This window comes from Telopea speciosissima, chromosome 8 (assembly GCF_018873765.1).
Source record: "Telopea speciosissima isolate NSW1024214 ecotype Mountain lineage chromosome 8, Tspe_v1, whole genome shotgun sequence".
Taxonomy (NCBI): domain Eukaryota; kingdom Viridiplantae; phylum Streptophyta; class Magnoliopsida; order Proteales; family Proteaceae; genus Telopea; species Telopea speciosissima.
This window is the reverse complement of record NC_057923.1, coordinates 47,295,149-47,322,195: the sequence shown is the minus strand read 5'-3', so window position 1 is coordinate 47,322,195 and position 27,047 is coordinate 47,295,149. Positions and strand designations below refer to the sequence as shown.

The following is a 27,047-nucleotide window of genomic DNA, read 5'->3' as shown; positions in this document are numbered from 1 at the left end:
ACATAGACCAAGTTATGATCAAAATAGTGGGTAGAGGTCGAGTGGTCAGCAGTTCTGGGGATGGATGGTTTTATGGGTGGTCTTAACCCAATTCCTGAAACTGCATGTAAAACCTCTCTAACCAGGGGCTTTGAAGAGTCTTGGCCAAGTGCGGTTTTATGGGTGATTTTTCTCAGAACATAAAATTGTACATAAAACCTCTCTAACCAGGGGCTTACTCAGGGAGGTGGTTTCAAGGGTGATTTCTCGTAGGTCTTAAAACCACACGTAAAACCTTACACCTCCAGGTCCGAGATTCAAGGGGTTTTTCACCAAGGATTTTATTTCCAAGGAGTTTGAAGGTAAGGGAGCTTCAAAGGAACTTCCCCTAGGTCCATTAGGGTTCTAAGACCTCATTAGGTCCATACCTCCCAAAGGATTCAAGAGGGGAATCCAAGAAGAACCTCTTCCAAGGAATAATAGGGTAGAAACCCTAGGTCCTCCAAATAGGATGAGATGGTGAGTTTTAGGGTTAACAATGGAGTGTAATAACTCCACCATAGCATAGGTTAAAGGTTTCAATTGATCCTTGGGTTCCAAGTAGAACCCTAGATCAAGGTTTTTCCCATCTCCCAAGTTCCCAAAACCCAAAATCGATCAAAGAGGGGGAGGAGATGTTAATGGTTTACCTTTACAAAGAGAGGAGTTCCATGATTTGACCACCAAGGAATGTGGGTTCAAGCTTCAGCCAATCCCCTTCTCCCTTCTCCTTCCTTCACTTCTTCCTTTCCACAGCTTCCTCTCTTGGTTTGGCCTTCAAGAGGGGAGGATGAGATGAGCTTTAAGGGAAGGACAACAAAGGCCTCCCTTCCTTCCCTTCTTCTCCTTCTTCTTCCTTCTTTCCTTCTTCTCCTCTCCTTTCTTCTTTCTTTCCACGTTTTTAGTTGGAGAAGAGAATAAAATGGCTAAGGGAGTCCAAACTCCTATTTATAACTTAAGCCCTTACTAAGGTCTGTTTGGTTGGGTATTAAATAGGTCAAAACCCATTTTTGGGTCAAAATAGGTTAAATGGGTTAATTAAACTAAATGGGTCAACCCATTGGTCCTAATAGGAAAAGAAGTCTATTAAAGAGTGGGGTCTACATGATATGGGAACATAAGTCCCTCACACGTTTCCTAAGGTAAGTGGGACCCATAATAAAATATTCCACTAATAGTTAAAATAGCATAGACGGTCCTAAACTTGACCCGCACTTCGAGGACATCAAAGGGAAGGGTAAATAAATAAGACAAGGGGCTAGAACTTATTTCACAACTGCCATGGTGTGTCCCCTATGACCCCGAATAGTTTCCCACAACAATACTAAGTTCATCATTGAACGAAGAGTCCAAGTGGGGCGACATTCAAGGGTGCTCTCTCCGATATTCTTCACTTCCCTGGCTGGTACTAGGAGGATAGTTGACAAAGTCGCCATCAACAAATTTTCCCCACTGCCAGTTGAGGAATCTTTCCTCCATAGGCAAACCCGTACTATGGTCAATGATTTTTGTAGCCGGGTTTGACCACCATCGAGAACAGCTCACCAGCATACATGGCAGTGGTAACTACACGTCACGGGGAGGAAATAATAATTAATTATAATCCTAGGTGCGGGTATAACAAGAACAATTAAGGCTGCGTTTGGTAAATGTCTGAACAAAGAATGACCGTTCATGACCAGAAACGTTCTTTGGCGTTTCTGGTCTGGAACAGCGTTCTGAGACCGAAAATGGCTATTTGGCAACGGTCTCAAGAACATCATTCAGAACGAATATAGTATTTGGATGAACGACGTTCTTGACTGTTCGTCCATATTTGATGTTAATTACAATTATGCCATCCATACAAGGAAATTAATTTCTCTCTGATTTTCTTCTCCATCTTTCATCATTTAAATGCAAACGATGGGAAAGCAATAGACTTCAAACTGGTTTGTTGTTGAATAAGGTGGATCAGAGCACAATAGTCGATCTTTAGGATGAAGAAATTGACATCCAAACAGTCAAAACCCTAGGGATTTCTAATTGATTTGTTGGAAAAGGTTGAAAATGGATACCTGAAAGGAACTTCATTAGGGCCAAACTGTTTGTCTCGGCGACAATGGTGGTGGTGGTGGACCAAAGTGAAGGTTGGAGACGGGCATATGGGTTTCGGTGGAGAATGGCATCTAGGTTTTTTTACGGTGAACATGTTGGACTTGTGTGTCCATCAAACTCGGTTCGGTCCGGTTCAATCCAGTTTTACTTTGTATTGAATTTTTATACATTTTAGTTTACTATTATCACATGCAATATAAACTTTTTGAGCATTATGTGTCCGTAAGTTTTACTTAAAATGGTAGTCACGACTAGGGTTTGGGCTGGGCACCCTTATCATATGGTCGTCGCATTGGGTATGCCTAGACATGTGATGTTAGGGTACGAATGCGAGTACTCACATGTTTGACATGTGTATTGACAAAGAATCTAATTTGTCGATTTCCTCATGTATTACTGCCAAATGTAGGATGGGATAGACATGTGTCACCGACACCCTTTGCCTGAGGGAACCCTGTCACTGCAAAGTGTGATCGCATTCTTTGATTCATCAATGATTGAGACTCAAGTGAGTCAAAGCCGGTGTTCTGGGAATGCGTGAATACTTTGTGAGTGAAGGAGTTACTCAACATGGTCACCACTGCCCGATTGGGGAACACCAAGATTAAGATTGTTTGTGTATGGTCGGATTAGAATCTGGATCCAATGTCGTTTTGAAAATGGTTTTTACAAAATCTATTTTACATAAAATAATAGATTATATATGATTATTTGAACAAAGTGTTTTATCGAGTTTTGTGGGACCCGATCAGATGCACAGGCACTCTTATATGGACATGTACCACGGAATGGGGTTTGGCAGTACAAGTGTACATGCCCTAGATTCCATAATGATGGTGTTGATTAGTGGGGGGTTGTACATGATAATTTATTATCATGTAGGGAGTTATTTAGAATTTGCTATATTAATTGGTTCTTTATTTAATTAATAGATATGGTGCTAATTATAATTATCCATAAATTTAAATAAAGTAACTAATTAAATCATTCCCTATTAGATTCTGCTTATTCACCTTTTAGAAGCACTTTGAGTTTAAACAAAATTGCCAAACAAAGAGAGAGAGAGTCAAACTCTCACAGGGATTTATCTAAATCCATCTAGGGATTTAATTAAATCTCATTATTATAAATAGGACCAAAACGCAGAGGGGGAGCAGGCTTCCACATTTTCTGGCTCCCCCCCTCTTGGAGTGTTTTGGTCCATCTCTCCCTCTTGTGATCTCTTCTTCTTCTTGTTGTTTCTCTCTCCTATGATTGAGAGTTAGGGTTTTAGAAACCCAGATCTGTGCTTGAAGAATTGAAGAGCATCTGGGATTGGCTTGAAGAACCTTAGCTGCACCATTGGAGGTTCAAATCTGTTTACTTGGAGTGCTCATTGGAGGAAGAACCACTGTCTATTGGAGGAGCAACACTTGAGGCTCATCAGGTTAGTAGTTCTTTCTGGATTCGTCTTGATTTTAATTATTGACTATTCATGGGATGCGAAAGAAACCCGAATCGATTTATTTTCTCTACGCATTCAGGTATGGGATGGATCCCTCTTTCCAAGTGATGGATTAGAGATGAATTTTCTCCATCTATTTTGGGTTCCATAATTGCATGGGGCACAAAAGAGAAGGGTAGGGCATTGGTTTATCAGACCAAACCCTAATTGGGATGCACTAGGGTTCCCATAGGCGACCATGGGAAACCCTAAAATTTCAATAGGGCACCCATGGGCGACCATAGGCCAATCTAGGGCTTGTAATACCCTAATTGGTTTATAATTGGCTTCCCAGGGGAACCATGACTTGATCCCAAGACCGTAGTTTGACTTACAGAACGTTCTTCCATTCCCTATGCAGAACACATAGGTTCCGAAAGGCAGAGGGAGGGAGAGAGGGAAAGAACGAGAGAGAGATGCTAAGACTGCGAGAGATAGAGAGGGAGAGAGCGAGCGAGAGGTAGAGAGAGACAGAGAGAAAGAGATAACGATAGAGAGAGAGAGAGAGAGAGAGAGAGAGAGAGACGAGACGAGACGAGAGTACCTTGAGAGGAAGCTCCCGTAGTTGCTGGTTTCCTTCTCTTCCCCCTTCTAACCGTAGCGGCCTCTGAAAGCTCAAATCTCACAATGTTGAAAAGCCAAGAAACCTAATCACAGGTTTCCTTGATTTTTTGCCCGATAAATTTGTTCTTTTTCTGAACGTTCTTTGATGGAAAGATTCCTTCGGTTCGTTCTAAAAGAACGAAAAAAATAAACCGGCATGCCAAACATTTTTTCGTGCTTTTTTGTTCTAAAAGAACAAAAGAACTATTCTGAACAGCGTTCAGACATTTACCAAATGCAGCCTAACCCTTAGATGAAATTCCACAGTTGTAACGCATTGCATAATCCAATGAACCCATATCCTAGAAAAACCAAACTTGAGGAGAAATGCCTCCAGAAACTTCCACTTGATTCTATCATAGGCTTTGCTAAGATCAAGCTTTATAGCCATACATCCTAAGCGTCCAGTGTTGGATCTCATTGAATGTAAAATTTTATGGGCTATGTAAATGTTATCAGAGATCGAACGAGATAGGATAAAAGCACTTTGGTATGGAGCAAGGATAGAATTCATAAAATGTTTCATCCTATTAACCAAGCACTTAGCAATTATTTTGTAGAAGACAGAGCATAGGCTAATAGGATAAAAATGACTTATAACTTCTGGATAGAAACAATTTTAGGATAATCGTTGTTTTGTTAAAATCATGAAGCATATATCCATAATTAAAGAAACGAAGAATGACAACAATAACATCATTACAAATAATGTCCCAATTGGATTAGAAAACTTTGCTGTCAAGGTATTTACCAAGATCATCATCATCATCATCTAATGATTTTTGTGAATCATGTCAGCTAGGTAAATCCCATCACCTATCATTTTCTCCAACTTTGAGTTTATGTACTACTCCATTGGAGCTTATTTATTCAGATCTTTGGGACCACCTCCTTTACAATCTGTCAATGGACTTCAGTACTATATTAACTTTGTGGATGCTTTCACACGCTATATCTGGCTTTTCATATAACTCTTAAATCAAAGGCACTTCCTCAATTTATTAAATTAAAGACTCAAGTGGAAAGATATTTTGGCCTTAAGATGAAGAGTATTCAAATTGATGGAGGAAAGGAATTTGAAATATTCCAAAAAAAATTGGCACAAGAAGGCATTTTACATCGTTCATCATGCCCCCGTATTCAAGCACAGAATGGGCGTGTCGAACGCAAGCATCGACATATAGTTGAAACATGTATCATTTTACCTTCTCAGGCTTCCATACCACGACAATATTGGGATGATGCTTTCCTCACAGTCATATTCCTCATAAACTGGATGTCAACCCTTGTTCTCAATAATCGATGTCCTTATGAGGCTCTGTTTGGACATCGACTTAATTATTTTCAACTACGAATATTCGGCTATGCATGCTACCCATGGCTACGTCCATCAGTGCTCACAAACTAGATGATCATTCCTGCCCATGCATTTTTATTGCCTATGCCACACAACACCGTGGATACAAATGTCTTAATAGAACCACTGGCAAGGTCCATATATCATGCCATGTGATTTTCATTAAAGCTCATTTTCCATTTTACAACTCCATCCACCCCCTCCCTCACTAGCCTAAACCATTATTCTCCAGTTATAATTAGGCATAGCCTCACGGCCCTCCCTTCCACTACGGGGGTGACACCAACTACATAACCCACACACCCGTTACCATTATCGAGAGCACCATCTACCCCCCCTTCCCTAACGCTACCTCCATCCCCAGCCTTACCAGCACCATCCCCATTAACCTCTCCTATCGTTACACCTACAAAATCATCTCCCCAAGTAATTACAAAGCCTCCACCAGCTCCCTCTCTTCCAATGGTCACTAGATCTAAAAATAATATCCATAAACCTAAGGCTCTTAGTGTGACCAAACATCCGATTTGTGCTTGGTTTTCTACTCTCATTGCAGAAATTGAAGCTACCTGTTTCACCACTGCAAAGAAAGACTCTAAATGGTGTCTTGCCATGGCGGACGAGTTCAATGCTCTAGTCCGGAATGGAACTTGGGACCTGGTACTTTATCAACCATCCATGAATGTAATTGCAAATGGATTTATTGTATCAAAACCAAAGTCGATGGTTCTGTTGATTGCTGCAAAGCACGACTTGTGGCAAAGGGGTTCACCCAACAGGTTGGACTAGACTATGATGAAACATTCAGTCTTGTCCTTAAACTTGCTACCATTAGGGTTGTTCTTTCATTTGCAGTCAACTACAACTGGACAATTTGTCAGCTCGATGTGCAAAATGCGTTTTTACTTGGCCATCTTAATGAACAAGTTTATATGAAAAAGCCCCAAGGTTACACTGATCCACGATACCCAGATCATGTATCTTACCTTCGTAAAGCCTTGTATGGTTTGAAGCAGGCTCTGCGGACATGGTAACATCGCCCCAGTTCATAACTTATTACACTTGGGTTTAAAACTTCATAGATAGACTTGTCCTTGTTTGTCCATCGTACAACCACTAGCACACTCCTCATATATGTCGACAATATAATCGTCCCAAGGACGAGTGCTAATGCTATTTCCAAACTTCTCACAAACCTTGGTAGGGAATTTGCAATCAAGGATCTTGGCTCTGTAAACTAATTCCTTGGTATTGAGGCGAATAGATCTTCCACCTACTTGACACAAACAAAGTATGCCTCCACACTACTTTGCAAGACTGCCATGATGGATGCTAAACCATGCTCAACACCAATGACCTCCGCTTCCTCAAAACTTTTTGTTGGGTAATTGTATTACAATTTCTTACAAATAATTGAAATAACTCAAATTGTAATACAATGGCTTAAGTAATAGAAACTAGGCTATAGTTATTTTGACCTTTGGCTGAAATGAGAAGACTAAAACTCGAATTTGATGTTGAGTCACACATCTTGAAATACATCCATGCCCACACCTTGCAATCACATAAAGTTTATTTTTCTTTCCCTATTTTCTTCTAAGTCTGTGTAAGGTTAGAATGTTGCTATGTTGAAGCTCTTGGCTCCTTCAAGGGACTAGAAGAACTCCTTATCTTCTAGTTGAGGTTGTTTTATCTTGGGGTAGTAGTGCAGAACAATTCTTGGCAGTAGGATGCATCAATTACCTTAAAAGCAGCACTACAAGTGTGACTCAACCTCAAGCTTGTTCAAGTTGTTACGGGTCCAATGTATTTGGTTGGGTTTATATAGACCTAAAATCAACCCTTGCACACCCTTGGAATCCCCAAGAATAACCACCCACTAATGACCAATTTAATTGGAGAATGAGAGTTATGAACATAAATTGGAAATTAATTCTTAATTCATGGCCGTTCCCCACTAAAAATCATAAAAGGCCTTAAAACCCATTCATTCTCTACTAAAGACCATGAAAGGCCATAAAACCCATAAAGGAAATAACATAACCCATGACCATGAATTGGGAATTAATTTCATAAATAGAATTAATCTCAATCAATATTCTTGACCCACCTTCCCACTCATAATAGTGACCATGAATGAACTTTAAGGTACCCATAGGATGTTATAAATCCTTTGAAATTCAGCCATAACTTTGATCAAATACTACCTTGATCCCATGGGTCCCACACCATAACAAAGCAATCAAAACTTTTTTGAAACTTAAAAATAAAATATATTTTAAATATTTTAAATCTAACAATCCCCCACAAGTTTTAAAACGACACGAAAGACACATGCTGTGATTGAATTAGATATTATAGGACACATCATTGTAGGTGTCTTCCGGACTTAAACCTACACTAGGTCTAATGGACTGCGCTACAGAGTAGAGGTGGAGTCAGACCCCTTGAACCTTTTCTCATTAGTGTAGCTGACCGTCCCATCAACCATATCTCATAGGTCGACTTTTGGGCTACCTATTATATAACCACTTTGGACTTTTGAATCGGCCATGTCCCTTATCTTGAACTCATGAATGATTTAGAGAATTTATCTATAAGTTCTCATCGGCGGCGGCTACACCCCCTACATTCACTTAGGTTAGTCCCTGGTGTGCACCACAACTGACACACCCCCACATTTCCTAGGATTAGACTAATTAAGAGCTTTACCCCTCAACCTCTTTCTTTGTGGTAGTACTACTTTCACCATCTATAGCTTGGAATGAATATTTATATAAGTAGTAGTACAGAATCGATCAACTGGTGACTTCATTTGTACCCCTTGAACCTAATTCAGGCATTTAGGCTCTTTGTATAGATAGGGTATCCATCACATGACCTAAGGATTAGGCATTAACCCCATTCCTGTAGATGTACTACACAAGTTCTTGACAGATATAGGGTTTGTGAACATGTCAGCTTGGTTATTTTCTGACTTCACGTAATCGATAACTATCATTCCTTCATCTATGTATTATCTCACAAGATTGTGTCTTAGGCATATGTGCCTCCTTTTACCATTGTATATCTGGTTCTTGACTACATGAATAGCCGTTTGGTTATCACAATGTAGTGATACCGATGGCGTCAGTTTTTGCCACAACGAAATATCCGCTATTAAGTTTCTAAGCTATTCGATTTTCGTTCCTGCCTTTTCCAAGGTTATGAACTCAGCTTCCATGGTAGAGCCTGTCCCACAAGATTGCTTTGTGGACTTTCATGAGATTGCACCGCCTGCTAGTCTAAATACATACCCACTAGTGGCTAAGAACTTGCTTGTATCTGAGATCCAATTTGCATCACAATACCCTTCTAAAACCATTGATTTACCACTATGGTGTAAACTATAGTTTATAGTATCTTTTAGGTACATTAGCAACCTATCAACCGTGCTCCAATGTTCCTTACTTGGATTGTGAGTATGTTGACTCAACTTTCCGACCGCAAGGGTAATATTTGGATGTGTACAATTCATTAGATATGTGATCGAACCAATAATTTGAGCATATCTTTCTTGATTCACTGGTTCACCTAGGTTTCTTTTTAAATGACACCCCATATCAAAAGGTGTTTTAACCGCTGAAACTTCATGGTACCCATACCTTTTAAGTATGTTTTGTGCATAACAGGCTTGGAATAATAAAATATGATTTCCTTGCTTGATGATCTTGATCCCAAGGATCACATCAGCCTCTCCTAAGTCTTTTGTGTCAAAATTAGACATCAAAAGTTTCTTAGCTTGATTAACCATTTTCAAGTTTGTTCTCATTATAAGCATATCATCTACATATAGTAGTATGAATATGCCCCTACCACCATAGAGCCTATTATATAAGCATCTTTCAGCGTCGTTTACAATGAAACTATTTGAAATTAGTATCTTGTCCAATTTTTCATGCCATTACTTCGGTGCCTGCTTCAATCCATATAAGGATTTTTGAAGTTTGTAAACCTTTCGCTCTTGGCCAGTTACAATACAACCTTCTGATTGTTTTATGTAAATTTCTTCCTCTAAATCCCCATTAAGAAATGCAATTTTCACATCCATTTGATGGATGACTAAATTATGTATTGACGACATTGCCAACATAACCCTTATCATGGCAATTCTAGATACTGGGACAAATGTGTCAAAGTAATCAATATTAGACTTTTGCCTAAAACCCTTAACAACAAGTTTGGCCTTGAAACGATCAAGTGACCCATCATCTTTTAATTTTTTTCAAAATATCCACTTGGTTTCCAAAATTTTGGACCTGAATGGTAAATCCACCAATTCCCAAGTGTTATTCGCCAAGATTGAATGTAGTTCACTCTTGATTGCCTCTTTCCAAAAGACGGCATCTAGTGATGTAATAGCCTCTTTGTATGTAAGAGAGTCCTTGTCTATTAGATAGACAAGCCACTCATCGTCTGTATATTTAGGTCTTTTGAATCACTTACTCATCTTAGGCTGACTTTCGTCATCATTACTCAATTCTTGATTGATAATCATTTCATTTGACTCCATTTCTCCATTAGTCAATTGACTATCCTTACTTGTAGGTAAGTTGGACTTAAAGGAAAATAAATTTTCAAAAAACTCAACATCTCTTTATTCTATAATACTATTTGATTCAATAACATCATCCATAGCTTTAATCACCATGAACCAGTATGCTGTACTATTTATAACATATCCCAAAAACACACAATCACATGTTTTTTGTTCCAATTTTATTTTATTAGAATCTGGTATCAACACCTTAGCCAAACAACCCCAAACCCCTAAATGTTTTAGACTTGGTTTCGTACCAAACCATTTATCAAATGGTACCATACCAGTCTTATTATGTAGGATTCGATTTGATAGATAATATGCCGATAGCATAGTTTTCCCCCACATATCAAATGGTACACCTGAACTCAATAGCATAGAGTTCATCATCTTTTTAAGAGACCTATTTTTTCTTTCGGCAACCCTATTTGATTCTGGTTGGTATGGAACAGTTGTTTCATGGATAATTTTATTTTTCTTACAAAACTTATTAAAGTTAAAACACTCAGTCCTACTATCGGTTCTAAGTCTTTTAACCTTCTTGCCAAGTTGATTTTTAACTTCCATTTTATAAGATATAAAAGCCTTTCTGGCCTCATCTTTTGATTTGAGTAAATATACCATGGTATATCTAGAGTGGTCATCCATGAAAGTTATGACATAATTGTTTCCTCCCCTAGACTCACAAGATTTATAGTCACATAAGTCACTATGGATTAATTCCAAGAGACTACTCTTCCTATCCATAGTCTTATGAGGTTTTTTGGTTAACTTTGCCTCTACACAAGTTATACACTTGGTTACGGGGGATTCCACCTTATTAGTAATCATGTCTAACTTGCATAGTTTGGTGATATACTTCACACTGCTATGACCCAACCTACCATGCCACAAATCAAAAAAGTTAGAAGAGACAACTATGTAAGCGGAAGAAGCACTAGTTTTCTCAATTACAACATTTTCAATGCTTAGTACAAACAACCCCTCACTAAGGTATCCCTTCCTCACAAAAATATTGTTTCTAGTGATAACCGCCTTATTACTTTCGAAAGCTAATTTCATTCCTACTTTATTAAGTAAAGGAACTGAAATTAAATTTACTCCTAATGTCCGGTACATGGAGAACATTGGTGAGAAACATAGTCTTCCCTGAACTGAGCTTCAAAGTCACTTTTTCTTTTCCCATAACAGGGATACTTTGGAAATTTTCCATAAATATCTTTTCATCCTCTATATTCATGGAATAGGAGGAGAACATCTTCAGATCACCATAAATATATCTTGTAGCACCGGTATCCAATAACCAATCCTTTGGTTTTTCAACCAAATTTGCTTCCGTGACCATAGCTATAAAGACATTGTCTTCAACTAAGTTCACCTTTTCAAAAATTTTCTTCCTGAACCGGCAATCTTTCTTGAAGTGTGATCGTGTCATTAACCTGTCAAAAATAAAATCCTAAACTAATCTAGCAAGCAGCAAGTAAGGGGTCAATCTACGGGGAACTGGAATGCTAAATTACTAAGATGAAAGTGATAAAAATTAAAATACAATAAATCTGATTTTAAACTAAGAACAAAAGAAACAACTCTCAACTAACAACGCTATGCAATTACGGGAGAAGACTATCTTTAGGGTTCGAATCCCCAATGGATTGCTATTCAATTCAGTTGCATGCTTCGGTTTATTATAACCATAGGCCTAATAATACCATAGAGTGTAGGGTTCCTCCTAGGTATGGACTATCTTGACGAGTACTATCGTCCTTCGCTTATAAGGCTTAGCACGCTTAGTTCGTTCAGCTATAATCCATCATCGGTACAACCACATAAGAACAAAATAGTATTGCTTGAATGAAAAATAATGAATCACAGAAACAAAATTTTTCTACTAAATACATCAATTAAAATCATCCAAATAGGGATGGGGTCTCAACATCAAGCATACAAACCAGAAATTTTAAATAACAAACACCATTAGTTCATCTACACCTAAAGATAGAAAGAACTTAGCCAATCATGGTGGAAGGCGACAAAGGACAGCAATGGTGATGATGATCCATGAAGCTGGAACGGTGATCTTCCTCCTTTCCTTCTTGCCAAACCCAAAATCCAAAAATAAAACAAAAAAAAAGAAACAAAAGAAGAAGAGAAGAGGGCACAGCTAATGGCTATAGAATCGAATGGGATCCCCTTGAATGGCAATCTGTCCGTCGGTTTATATATCTATAAGAGATTTAATAAAAAAAAATAAAAAAAAAAGGAAAGCACGAGAGATAGAAATAATGATGGATATCCATAGTCTGTGAGGGATTTGGATAGAATAGATATAAGAGAAGGGAGAGAGAAGTGAAATATAATTAGGAATGGTAGGACCCATTAAGGATTTGAGAGGGAGAACGAGAGAAAATTGAAGTTGGAGTGATAGAGAAATAATCCGTAGTAGATGAGAGGGAGATATTAGGGAGGAGAGAGAGAGTTTAATGTAAATTATCAAGTTAATTAAAATTCTCTTTTTGAGAATATCTCTCTTTCTTGGTCCCGGGTGGCCCCAATCTGAGAATTAAAGTTGCTCCAATTAATACTCCGGACGATATGAGCCCAATATCGAATATCTTTTGAAAATATCCAAATTTTATGAAATTACGATTATGCCCTTGGGTCTTTAGTGAAGCTTCTTCCCATCTCGCCCTTGATCGCATATGAGTCGATCCATGGGTAGATTGGTGCCTGTGTAGCATTGAACTCCTCCAATTTGGTTTTCTCAATTTAGTCTTCAAAAATGTACTTTTTCTCCAATTCTTTTAATATGCCAAAAATACCCCTGTATCTTGAAAAAGACAGAAAATACCCAAGGTACCTCCATTCTAAGTAGATAAAATGCAGAATTAAATGGGATAATTTCACACATAAATGTGCTCATCAAATACCCCCACACTTAGATTTTGCTAGCCCTTGAGCAAAAAGAAAATAAAGAAAACAACAAAATAAAACCTAACTCACTTTCGTAAGAGTCACGGTTGCACTTAGCATGTGCAACAAGCCTTTAAACCCCTAGGTTACCCCTAGTGGACGAGTTTTATCTCGTGAGTGTTTGCAGGGAATATACATATAAAATTTATGATGCAAGTTTAAATTTTGACAATGGGTAAGAAGCACACACCAAACCCGAAACTAAGATGCCCTACTTAAGATCAAGAAGACAAAGGTACCCCCACGCTTGAGCTCTTTATTACCCAGTATTGATTCTAGCAACAAGCACACATCCTAATTAGGGAATCTCTCCATATCTTCCAAACACCAACTTACCTAAGGTAAGACCACTCATGACGTCGAGGGCACCAAGGACTTTAGGCTTCGGAGCATTTTTTACCATACAATTGTACCAAGGCAATGACATTTCTTCTCCTCTCTCTCTTTTTTTTTTTTTTCACAATGAACTCCATTTGTTACTCCACTACTGTTCCTCAAATGCCATGCAGGGTCACTACACAAGACACCCGAGCTACTTGGTAGCTTTGTTTCTTACATATATCCACAAGGATAGTGATGCTAGAGTTCTTTTTCAGAGATTTCACCCCAAGGAGTTTCGATCAAGTCACCTCGCTTCCTGAGGCGAAGTGCCCTGTCTAGCTCCAAGGAATTCAACTCTTACTTGTTATTTTTTTAGTTTTTTATTTTTTAATTACATGATTCTCAAATCCGTGCAATGTTCTGGCTTTTTAAGCTTTCGAGAAGGCTCATGTAACAAGCTTTAAGCCAACCACTCCCAAGCCAGATGGCTTTAGGGGATTGAGTGTGAAACACTCCTCGGGCATACTCACTTGAACCAAAAAGGCTACAAGTCCGAATTGGATTCAAGAATACAAGTAATAATAACCTAACAGACCACTCCAACCATTTTACGCGAGACTCCGGGCTTGTGGCCTAGATGCCCCAGTTACTAAGTTGAAGCAACAGGACTAAACTCTCATGAAATATTTTTTTTTTTAATTTTATGCCATGCCAAAACCAAACTTGGTCCTAACCAAAAGCTCAAAGAAACACAAAACAGCCAAGTGGTCTGTCCCTTCGATAAGATGGGGCTCTTATTATCTAAGTTAAAATCCACCTTAGGATACATACTAGGTACTATCCTCTCAACAGGGTTTTCATTACTTCAGATTAGGGTTCCTAAGTCTCTTTCTCCTGCATTTCGCATCAAAGTAACAGAGAGACATGTAAAACTTACCAAAAGCCAAAAAATAAAAATCTGCCAATCGGTCTCACACCCCCCCACACTTAAAGTATGCAGTGTCCTCAATGCATGCAGAAAAATAAAAACATGGTTAAGTGAAGGAGTGTACCAGAAATCAGCAATATACGACAGAATAGTGCATCCAGCAAGTAGTAGTAGCTACCTAAAAAAAAACAAAAACAAACAAACACAAAAACAAAAGTACTAAAGAAAGAAAAAAAAATAGTGGGTTGCCTCCCAAGAGCGCTAAGTTTAACGTCTTCAGCCAGATGATAGAGTGACTCACGGAGGGTCAATGATCAAATCATACCAAGGAGTCGGTTTAGAAGAAGGTTGGGAAAATGTAACCAAAGGAGGAAGCAGCTCAAACCTAACTGTCTAGGGTGGCTCTTCTAAAGAGAGTGAGGAATCTAGCAAAGTATGCACCTCTTTAGTGTATGCCTCAGACTCATCTCCATAGTGCTGCAAAGGGTCATCAATAAGCATGTGTGAAGTGTGATCAGCCACAACTTCATCTAATAAATCCAATGCAAAACACTCTTCCTCTCGAATGGAACCTAAGGATGCATTGAAGATGTTGAGCCTAAGCTTCTTATTCCCAAAAGAGATGTTCATGGCACCCGATCTACAATTTATGTAAGCATTTACAGTAGCTAAGAACAGACGCCCTAAAATGATAAGGGGAAGCCCTAAAATGATAGGGGGAAGCTTGGTTGTGGTGGCTGCATCCATATCCAGGACAAGGAAGTCCACAGGAAAGTATAATTCTTCCACCTCCACTAAAACATCTTCTAACAACCCACGAGGTGTTTTGATTGAACGGTCAGCCAACTAAAGGATGACCTCAGTGGGTTTCAAATCTCCTAAACCAAATCTGTCATAGACTGAACTAGGCAAAATATTCACACTAGCCCCTAAATCAAGTAGTGCCCTACTTATGGAGAGATCTCCAATGATGCAGGAAATAAGAGGCACACCTGGATCCTTAAGCTTAAGGGGTAGGTAGCTGGAAATTACAGAGCTAACCTGTTCAGTCAAATGGACAGTCTTAGAGATTTGAGTTCTCAACTTACGCTTTTGGGTGCAGAGGTCTTTTAAAAACTTAACATAAGCAGAAACTTGCTTGATGGCATCCAAGAGGGGGAGATTGATTCAAACTTGTTGGAACAAGTCGATCATCTCTTGCATCTTTTCACCTTGTTTACCCTTAAGGGGAGAAGATGGTGTTTGAAGGGCTTAGGGAAAAGGGACCTTTGGATTGTAAGAATCAGGTGATGGTCCCTCCACAATAGGAATGTGCAGCCCCTTCCTTGGGAAATGATGAGTGAGTTTCACAGGTGGTGTTTCAGTAATGGAATCATGTGTGTCTACATCCCCACCGAATTTCTCTCGGGTTGACTCAGCCTCTCCTTGACCTTGAGAACTAGTGGGCAACATCCCATTAGTGGCTAAGGGTGCATCAGGTTTGTCCACTCTTTTGCTACTCCTCAGGACTGTGATCGACTGGACTTGCTCTTTCCCTTGACCCGTTTGACTATTTGGGTTACCTATTGGCTGACTTGGCAATTGGCCAGCCTCCCTCCTACTTATAGCATCGGCTAGCTGACCCAGTTGGTTCTCTAGCTTATTAATGGACTGAGTATGTGAGTGAAGCAGTTGTGTGTTATGCTCGAGTCCACTTAATGCTTTTAGCACCTTTTCCTCAAAGGATTCATTCTGTTGGGGTTGAGGATATGGTGGCTGTCCACCCATATAGGCATTGGTTTGAACATTAAATGGTGGCCTATATGGTGGGTTTGGAGGATTATTAGGTACTGAGTTTCTCCATGAAAAGTTTGGGTGGTTTCGCCATCCTGGGTTATAAGTACTAGAAAAGGGATCATTACCCGGTGTAGGAAAACTTTGAGCCGTTTGCACCTGTTCCTGAATAAACTCAAGGTATTGTGCAGCCGAAGGATAGTTTGTCACATAGTGACTAGGGCTAGCACATAGGGCACATGCTTCAGTTTGATTGGGTGGAAAGAAACTCATTGGAAAATGGGACATAGGATGCTGCCCTATAGACATCAAATAGTCCAATTTCTTGGACAACATATCAACCTTAGTAGTCATCTCTACAGTTGGATTGATCTCATAGGGACCACCCTTCTTTGGTTGCCCAATGTGTGGAATCTCAGTCCGAGAGGCTGAAGCATGATGTTGAGAATTCTCACTTAGGGTTTCAAAAAGATCCCATGCTTTCGTCTTATTCTTGTGCATAAATGTTCCACCACAAGAGGAGTTTACCATCTGCCTATATCGATCACGGAGGCCATCATAAAAGCACTGGACTAACTGCCATTTCGGGACAGCGTGGTGGGGGCACTTCCTAAGTAATTCCTTGAGTCTCTCCCACACTTCATGAAATTGTTGGCCCTCTAATTGGGAGAAACTAGTAATGGCTCTTCTAAGGCTATTAGTCGGCCAATGGGGAAGAATTTTTTTAGAAATTCCTACTGCATCTCCGCCCATGTAGTAATCCTAATCGAATCTAGGGAATGAAGCCAGTGTTTGGCGTTGTCCTTTAAGGAGAATGGGAATAGGAGCAACTTTAAGGCATCTGGAGAGAGGTTTTGGATTTTCACTGTACAGCATACCTCTAAGAACTCATCAAGATGCTTGTAAGGCTCCTCATTAGCAAGTCCATAATAGGACGGTAACATCTGTATGATGCTGGACTTGATCTCATATTGAGCAGCCTGAATGGTAGGCATCTGAATACAAGATGCAAGGGTATAGGCAGTTGGACTGAAGTGCTCACTCAACGGCCTTCTTGGCTGGTTTTCGTCACCCATTTTATTATTATTAAAAAACAACACTTAAAAATAAAAATCTGAACTAAAAAGTAAAAAAAAAAAATAACTAATTTAAAACTAACGAAAATACTTACTTGGTGTTGGCGGTTGCGCAATTCCACGTGTTGCCCCCGATGAACGGTTACACATATGATCTTAAGGGGTAGGCAGAATTAAAATTAAACCTAAACACCCAATCTAATGCTGGAATAAAATAAAAAAATTACATAAAATAATCCTAATTACATAAAGTCTAGGAATTAAAAATAAACCAAATGGACAACTTGTCCTACTAGATCTAATTGGCTTCCTGCACAAACAAAGAGAATGTTAAGTATACTAAAATTAACCTACTAAAGTACTTACAAATAATAAAAATTCTGCAATTACGAAATTAAAGCTAAAACAAAGTAACACAAAACAACTCAATCAATCTTAGCAACCGTACTTCGGTTCCCCGGCAACGGCGCCAAAATTTGATTGTGTCGTTAACCGGTCAAAAATAAAACCCTAAATTAATCTAGCAAGTAGCAAATAAGGGGTCGATTTACGAGGAACTGGAAAGCTAAATTACTAAGATGAAAGTGATGAAAATTAAAATGCAATAAATCTGATTTTAAACTAAGAACAAAAGAAACAACTCTAAATTAACAACGTTGTGCAAATACGGGAGAAGACTATCTTTAGGGTTCGAATCCCCAATGGGTTGCTATTCAATTCAGTTGCATGCTTCGGTTTATTATAACCACATGCCTAATAATACCACAGAGTGTATGGTTCCTCCTAGGTATGGACTATCTTGACGAGTATTATCATCCTTCGCTTATAGGGCTTGGCATGCTTAGTTCGTTCAGCTATAATCCATCATCGGTACAACCATATAAGAATAAAATACCATTGCTTGAATGAAAAATAATGAATCACAGAAACAAAATTTTTCTACTAAATATATCAATTAAAATCATCCAAATAGGGATGGGGTCTCAACATCAAGCAATCAAGCATACAAACCAGAATTTTTAAATAACAAACACCATTAGTTCATCTACACCTAAAGATAGAAAGAACTTAGCCAATCATGGTGGAAGGCGACAAAGGACAGCAATGGTGATGATGATCCATGAAGCTGGAACGGTGATCTTCCTCCTTTCCTTCTTGCCAAACCCAAGATCCAAAAATAAAACAAAAAAAAAGAAACAAAAGAAGAAGAGAAGAGGGCACGGCTAATGGCCATAGAATCGAATGGGATCCCCTTGAATGGCAATCTGTCCATCGATTTATATATCTGTAAGAGATTTAATAATAAAAAAAAAGAAAAAAAAAAGGAAAGCACGAGAGATAGAAATAATGATGGATATCCAGAATCCGTGAGGGATTTGGATAGAATAGATATAAGAGGAGGGAGAGAGAAGTGAAATATAATTAGGAATGGTAGGACCCATTAAGGATTTGAGAAGGAGAAGGAGAGAAAATTGAAGTTGGAGTGATACAGAAATAATCCGTAGTAGATGAGAAGGAGATATTAGGGAGGAGAGAGAGAGAGTTTAATGTAAATTATCAAGTTAATTAAAATTCTCTTTTTGAGAATATCTCTCTTTCTTGGTCCCGGGTGGCCCCAATTTGAGAATTAAAGTTGCTCCAATTAATACTCCGGACGGTATGAGCCCAATATCGAATATCTTCTAAAAATATTCAAATTTTATGAAATTATGATTATGCCCTTGGGTCTTCAGTGAAGCTTCTTCCCATCTCGCCCTTGATCGCATGTGAGTTGATCCATGGGTAGACTGGTGCCTGTGTAGCATTGAACTCCTCCAATCTGATTTTCTCAATTTAGTCTTCAAAAATGCACTTTTTCTCCAATTCTTTCAATATGCCAAAAATACCCCTGTATCCTGAAAAAGATAGAAAATACCCAAGGTACCTCCATTCTAAGCAGATAAATGCAGAATTAAATGGGATAATTTCACACATAAATGTGCTCATCAAAGTGCCTTAGCTTACCACACACAAAACAAGCGAGTTTCTTTTTCTTGAAAGAAGGCTTATCATTGTCTTGACGGTTCTTCTTTTTCTTGCTTTGTTGGTTTCTACCAAGTTCGCTTTTAGGCGTCTTTCCCCAAGGTCTTTTTCATTCTTGTCCTTATGCCGGTTATTTTCTTCAATTTTGATCCTTACAATCAACTGGTCTAAAGTCAATTCCGTCTTCTTGTATTTCATAGACGCCTTGAAGGCATCCCAAGAAGATGAAAGCTTTTCAATCAAGGCTCCAGTCACAAATTCTTTTGGTAGAACCATCTTTTCCTTTGCTAGCTTTCCAACCAAAATTTGAAATTGATCAATTTGGTTTGAGACGATGTCACTATTTTTTATAGCAAAGTTTAGAAAGTTAGCCACCAAGTACTTCCTTGAACCAGCATCCTCAAGAGAGTACTTTTTTACCAAGGCATTCCAAATCAAACATGCATATTCTAATGAACTATACACATGGTATAAATCATTGATAATACGTTCAAGATTCGATTCTTGCACTAGTAATCCGCTTGAATCCAAGCCACCATTTTGCCTTCCTTTGCAGGATCATTGCTTTTTTCTGGCATGGATTCAGTCAAGGCAAACACCACCCTAACTTGGGCTAATGCAAACAACATCATTTGTCTCAATCGTATGATGTTTTGACCTCCAAACTGTTCGATCTTGTCAAATTCAGAGACAATTCTCATCTTACCCAAATCTGGGATAAGCTCCGTCACCGACGGAATAATGTTGATGGGAATTGAGTCAACGGTAGGAAAAAAAGGAACCTCCTTACCATTACGGCTAACAGGAACTCCGCCTTCTTGGTTGTTGATTACTCCTTCAATACTGTTGTTTGAAGGATTTTCTTCGTTGACAGCTCCATCAATAGCATTATTGTTCGATGCATCATCCTTGTTGTTTACAACTCCAAGATCAGCCATGAGATTTTATTACATCAATTACCTTAAATTTGTTGGATAATTGTATTACAATTCCTTACAAATAATTAAAATAACTCAAATTGTAATATAATAGCTTAAGCAGTAGAAACTAGGCTATACTTATTTTGACCTTTAGCTGAAATAAGAAGACCAAAACTTGAATTTGATGTTGAGTCACACCCGCAACAACTTAAACAAGCTTGAGGTTGAGTCACACTTGTGGTGCTGTCTTTAAGGTAATTGATACCTCCTACTGCCAATGATTGTTCTGCACCACTACCCTAAGATAAAACAACCTCCAACTAGAAGATAAAATAGTTCTTTTAGTCCCTTGAAGGAGCCAAGAGCTTCAGCACAGAACCCTCTAACCTTACACAGACTTAGAAGAAAAGAGAAAAATAAAAATAAAATTTATGTGATTGTAAGGTGTGGGCATGGATGTATATCAAGATATGTGTTTTGTAATGTATTTGGTTGGGTTTATATAAACCCAAAATTAACCCTTGCACACTCTTGGAATCCCCAAGAATAGCCATCCACTAATGACCAATTTAATTGGAGAATAAGACTTATGAACATGAATTGAAAATTAATTCCTAATTCATGGTCATTCCCCACTAAAGACCATGAAAGGCCTTAAAACCCATTTATTCTCCACTAATGACCATGAAAGGCCTTAAAACCCATAAAGAAAATAACATAATCCATGACCATGAATTGAGAATTAATTTCATAAATGGAATTAATCTCAATCAATATTCTTGACCTACCTTCTCACTCATAATAGTGATCATGAATGGACTTTAGGGTATCCATAAGATGTTATGAACCCTTTAGAATTTAGTCATAATTTTGATCAAATACTACCTTGATCCCCTGGGTCCCACACCATAACAAAGCAATCAAAACCTTTGAAACTTAAAAATAAAATATATTTTAAATATTTTAAATCTAATACTTTCAAAAGTGGCTGGAGAACCATTCACAGATATCACTACTTATTGTAGCACGGTGGGGGCTCTACATTATCTCACATTAACTCGACCAGATCTCTCTTACTCTGTCAACAAAGTGTGCCAGTTCATGCACAATCCAACAACAAAACATTGGGTGACAGTTAAGAGGATATTGCGGTATCTAAAGGCTACCATTCACTCAAGTCGATGCATAGTGTTACTCTAAGTGCATTTACTAATACTGATTGGGCAGGATGCCCTGATGGTCGCAAATCCACTAGTTCATACGGTATCTATCTTGACCCAACTTGGTGTCTTGGAGCTCCAAGAAGCAACCAACAATGGCATGCTCAAGCACCGAAGTTGAGTACAAGGGTGTTGCAAATTCGACTTCTAAGTTACTTTGGTTGCAATACTTACTGTGTGATCTAGGTTTCTCCCTATCTCGTTCACTTGTCATTTGGTGTGACAACATTGGCGCAACCTACCTCGTAGCAAATCCGATCTTTCATGCTCGCACAAAACACGTTGAGATCGACTATCATTTTGTATATGATCAAGTAACCAAGAAGCAGTTGGATGTTCGGTACATACCAACATAGAATCAAACTGCTAATGTAATGACCAAGCCTCTGTCCATTTTGCGATTGCAATCTCTACCGTCCAAGCTCACCGAACTTCCTCCACGGCTTTGCTTGCGGGGGTGTGATAAACCAACTCACTTACCTGAGTCCACACGACTTCCGGAGATAGAGAATGACCATGTCTTACCTATATAACCGTCTCTATCTCCTCTCTAGTTTCTCTACCGTAAAACTCTTTTTCATCTTATCACATCTACTTACAATTGTTATAAATACAAAACAGAAAACTTCACACAAATTCTGCGAGTCATTCAACCATATTCAAACTCTTACATATATAAACCATAAATGGTCATGGCCTTAATAGGAATTTTCATATAAAGTTGGTTCTTTTTTTTTTTTTTGTCCGAACGAAATTGTTTTGTAAGCATTTCTGTACGCCATGGATTTAAAAATCGAATCCGAATCTGCCAATTCAAACCCAATTCCGATTATTATTGATTATCAAAACTCATCCTGGAACCCGCAATGAATGAACTTTGATCGTCATTTTTGACTATTTTCTTTGAGTGGCACACATGGCCTCTGCTGCGCCGCACACCCTGCAGTACGACAGAGTATTTTTGTTGTCTTCTGTCACCTAGACCTATGTGTGTGAATTGCAAATCGTAATTATTTATAGAAATCAAATCATTTAAACCAGAACTAATAAATCATATATTAATCAATTCAATTTTGGTTTTAAGAAGTGAAACCATTTAAATTATCAGTTTTGAATCAATTAAAACTAAGAACGGTATGCTGTTGAAACAATTATACATACTAAACTGATAACTAAATCAGTTAGTCCTGGCACTCTATATCTGCCATCTTGTGTTTAACAGTGGATTTACACCATGTAAATTATTTTAAATTCTTAAATCACAATTTGGGCTTAGACCCCGTGGTTCAAGCCCAGTAGCATCAGATTTATTTTTTTTTTTATCGGGCTTCCAAATAGGTTCATTCCTAATTGGGCTCATAACTATTAACTCAAAATGACAAAAAAAATAAAAACCGAAACTGATAAAAATCACTTAACCGAAATCATTTAACTGGAATTATTTATTACTTGGTTTTAATTTAGGATCTTGGAACCATTTAGTAAACGGTTCAATTTTTATTTCTAATCTTCACACTTTGAACCGATTTAGAACTAAACCAATTAATACCCTTCCGATATTACCTTGTGACACGCTTAAAATCCAATAACCCTGATTGGAAACCCATAACTACTACTGGGCCTTAGTGCTATCAGCTGTCTTGTTAGTGTCACAAATCAAACATCCACATCACTAGGCCCATTGTAAAGACACATGATGATGTGATTAGAAAACCATTGTTTCTTCCCTGTTGGGTAGAGTGGACCACTCAGCTACGATATGGGCCTGTTGGGCCCAAAAGCCCATTAAACACCAAGTTGTGGGGCTTTTTGTTTGGGTGTCCATGGAAATTGACTTTATCTATTAATAGCACAGTTGGAAAACCGGGTTTTGATAAAGTTGAGTCAAAATTTTGAAAAACATGATCAAAAGTCGAGTAGACTAGGTCAGGGTAAAAAATAATGAGACTGGGTCATAAATTATCCAAGTCAAATAAGACTTGGTATTTTTACCCGAGTCATGACAAACTCGGGGAGTTTAGTCAATTTTTTAAAAAACTGTAAAGCCGATTCACTTAGAATTTGAGTTGAGTAAAATAGTAATTTCGTATTCTAAAACAGTAAGAAACCCTCAACTCATGGACTCCCTTCTCTTGTTCAATGGTATAAACTCACAATGCATTTGTGATTCATTATTTTATCTGTTTTTTTTCCATATATTTTTTCTGTGTTTTTTTGCTTTTTTACTAATTTATACATATTTATTGTATGAAAATTTTAAAAAATGTGACTTGCCTTGATCGGATTTGACAAGGTCGAGTCACTAGGTTTTTCTAAAAGATGAATCGAATAAAAAAACCTGGTTTTCCAACTAGGTTTTAATAAAAAATGAATCGAATTAAAAAACTTGATTTTCCAACTATGACTATTAGGGGTGTCAAAACCTAACCGAGTCGAACCGACCGAAACCGATATGAATTTATTGGATCATGTTTGGGGTTTTATGACCTTGAAAGTAAATTGGGCCGCACTGAAACCAATAATATACCGAGCCGAACTTAAAAAAACTGGACCGTAACCAATATAACCTCATAAGAAACCAATACCAGCCCAAAATTCATTAAAAAAACACACCAATACAACAAAAATCTAGGCTGTGTCAAAAGACTCAAAACTCTTGTTTGCATGGTCCATACCTTGAGAATACAGTGCTATCCATAGAGCTGGTAAGGTGGTCTTTGCACGCCTCGTTGTGTGTACGATGGACATGGAAATAGGGCAGGCGGAAGTAAAGGATCCGGTCTCGGTTACACACTTACCAATGCATTTCTTCCAAAATTTAACTGTAAAACTCAACGGCCCCAACCATATATAAACTGTAAACCTTCGGACTCAGGCAGGGCTTTGTTATTACTCTACATGCTCAAAGCTCGAGCACTCCATGCATCCCTCCTTAAAGCAGGCCTCCAAAACCATGTCTATAGCTGCAACCTTCTTCTCCAAGCCTACTCCGAATGCGGCGCTCTCTCTGACGCAAACAAGCTCCTTCACCATATGCCTCAACCCAACCCCGTTTCTTACAACACCCTCTTATCAGGTTACATCAAATCTCAGCGAATCGATGAAGCCCTTAAACTCTTCTCCGCCACACCTCAACCTGACTCTAGATCATGGAATATCATCATATCGGGTTATATCCAAAACCAGAGAATAAAGGAAGCCATTACCCATTTCGTCCAAATGCATTGTAGCTCCGCTAGGCCTGATAATTTCACTTTTACGATTGTAATCCCATGTTGTGATGTGGATATTGGGCGGCAAATTCATGCTGAGATTGTTGAGTTTGGTTGGTATTCGGATGTTTTTGTTGGCACTAATCTTTTTAGAATGTATGCAGATGCGGGAGAAATGGAGAATGCAAAGAAAGTGTTTGATGAAATGCCTAATAGAGATTTGGTCTCATGGAATGCTTTGCTTTTCAGTTATTATAAACTTGGAATAAGTGAGATTAGTTTAAAACTGTTTCAACAACTTATTAGAGATGGGGTTCAAGCCGATGAGTTTACTTATGCGATAGTTTTGAATGAATTTGCATCTAGCTTGCGAGTTTTTGAAGCAAGACAGGTGCATTCATTGATTATTCAATCTGGGTTTTGTTCTGATCGCTTCACTAACAATGCATTGGTGAACCTGTACTCTAAGTGTGGATTTATTGCTTCTGCTGCCCGGTTATTTGGGGAGATGCCTGTGCAAGATGTGGTTTCTTGGACTGCGATGATTGTTGGGCTTTCACAAAGTGGACATGAAGAGAACGCGATATCATTGTTTGATCAGATGCGATTGGCTGATGTGAAGCCAAATTCTTTCACCTTTGGTGGCATACTTAGTGCTTGTGCAAGCGCTAATGCATTTGAAAGGGGAAGAAAATTTCACTGCCTAGTTATGATGTTTGGTTTGGATACAGATATGGTTGTGGGAAGTGCAATTGTAGATATGTATTTGAAATGTGGGGAGTTGGATGATGCATTGAGGGTCTTTCGAAGCTTGGCTGTAATGGATATCGTTTCGTGGAATGGAATGATATGTGGATATGCACAGAATGGTGAAGGTAAGAAAGCTTTAGACCTATTTCATGAGATGGTGCAATCCAGATCAATAGCCATTGTGCCAAACCATGTCACCTTCATTGGTGTTTTAAGTGCATGTAGCCACAATGGTTTGGTGAATGAGGGTCGCTACTACTTCAATGACATGGTTCACAGATATTCGATCAAGCCTACAGTAGAGCATTATACATGTATGGTTGATATATTGGCAAGGGCTGGACTGTTAGAAGAGGCTGAATCTCTTATTCTGACCTTGCCCTTCAAGGCTGATTCTGTAATATGGGGTGCATTGCTTGGAGCTTGTAGATTACATGGGAACACAGAGATGGCAAGACGAGTTGCAGAGCGCCTATATGTGGATGAACCCGAGAATTCTTCAAATTATGTGCTTCTTGCCCATGCATATACAGCCATTGGGGAGTGGAATGATGCATTGGAAGTTAGGAAAGTTATGGATGCAACAGGAGCTCAAAAGATGATTGGTTGTAGTTGGATTGAGATTCGCAATAGTGTGCATTCCTTTGTTGCGGGTGATAAGAATCATCCACAAATTGGATTGGTTTATGAGGTTCTATGGCGATTATGTCAGCAAATGGAGGAAGGGGATGTGAGATTATGACTAAAAATGGAATGATTCATTGGATTGATTGTAAAGCATAGAATGAGAATAGAACAATTCATTGAATTGATTGTAAAGAAATAGAATAGTTTCTGTAAACAATTGAGCTTGAACTGTCAGATAATGGTGCCAGATTATATACAGAATAGTTACTTTGGAGTGGGATTGTTCGGTTGATTGCTTGCTTGCAGATCTCTCTTCTTTTGATGGTTCTATCCAGTGTAATGTTCAATAAAGGTGGGGAGACCAATGTTTGGTTGAAACCAAATTGACGATGAGCAAGTCTACTTTTGTAGAGTGAGTACATGGACAGAGCTCCCGAACTGGGTACAGTCCAAGATTTAGCAACTAAATTGGTTTGGAATCTGGATCAAAAGGCCCATATATAGCCACAGCAATTAAATCCAAACCAAATTGATCAAAGTCTCTTCTGTAAATGTGTTTGTGTTTTTTTGCACTCTGCACCTTGAAAGGTTGGTTAACCCTTTTGAGCTGGCATGTGCGCTTGACAAAAAAAACTTTCAGTAATGCTAATTTTCTCCCAAGTCTTTTTTATTATTTTTAATAAGCATGGGAAAACATAAGTACTTCATTTGATTTGACTGTAGATTTTATTTTATTTTTCAAATGGGTCCTTCTAGGCATCAATATGCCTACGGAAGTATAATGCTTTACTATTTGCCATTTGGTAGTACATGGATTACTCCATGTGATAGACGGCCCCACATGAATCTCAATGGCCAAAATTTAGTCCAAAGTAATCCAGGAAAGTTGTTTAAACTCTTATTTAAAATTTAGTAAAATTATCAAAATACCATCAAATGGAGATGAATAAAAAATGGCATAACTAGTGCAAAAGGCTCCCATCACTGCGGGGTTTGGGGAGGGTCATAATGTACACAACCTTACCCCTGCTGTCACAGAGAGGCTGTTTCGAAGATTCTCCACTGTGGCCTCTTGGTCACAATGGAGTAAC

At 38.5% G+C, this 27,047-nt stretch overlaps 1 protein-coding gene across 1 annotated transcript; it reads left to right on the top strand.

The window, feature by feature from the left end:
• Positions 1–24,265: 24,265 nt before the first annotated feature.
• On the top strand, positions 24,266–26,071 carry LOC122672369 (pentatricopeptide repeat-containing protein At2g13600-like). Its single transcript, XM_043869856.1, has one exon. It carries the CDS (start codon positions 24,266–24,268, stop codon positions 26,069–26,071), a length of 1,806 nt encoding a protein of 601 aa, XP_043725791.1.
• The last annotated feature ends 976 nt before the right edge of the window (positions 26,072–27,047 follow it).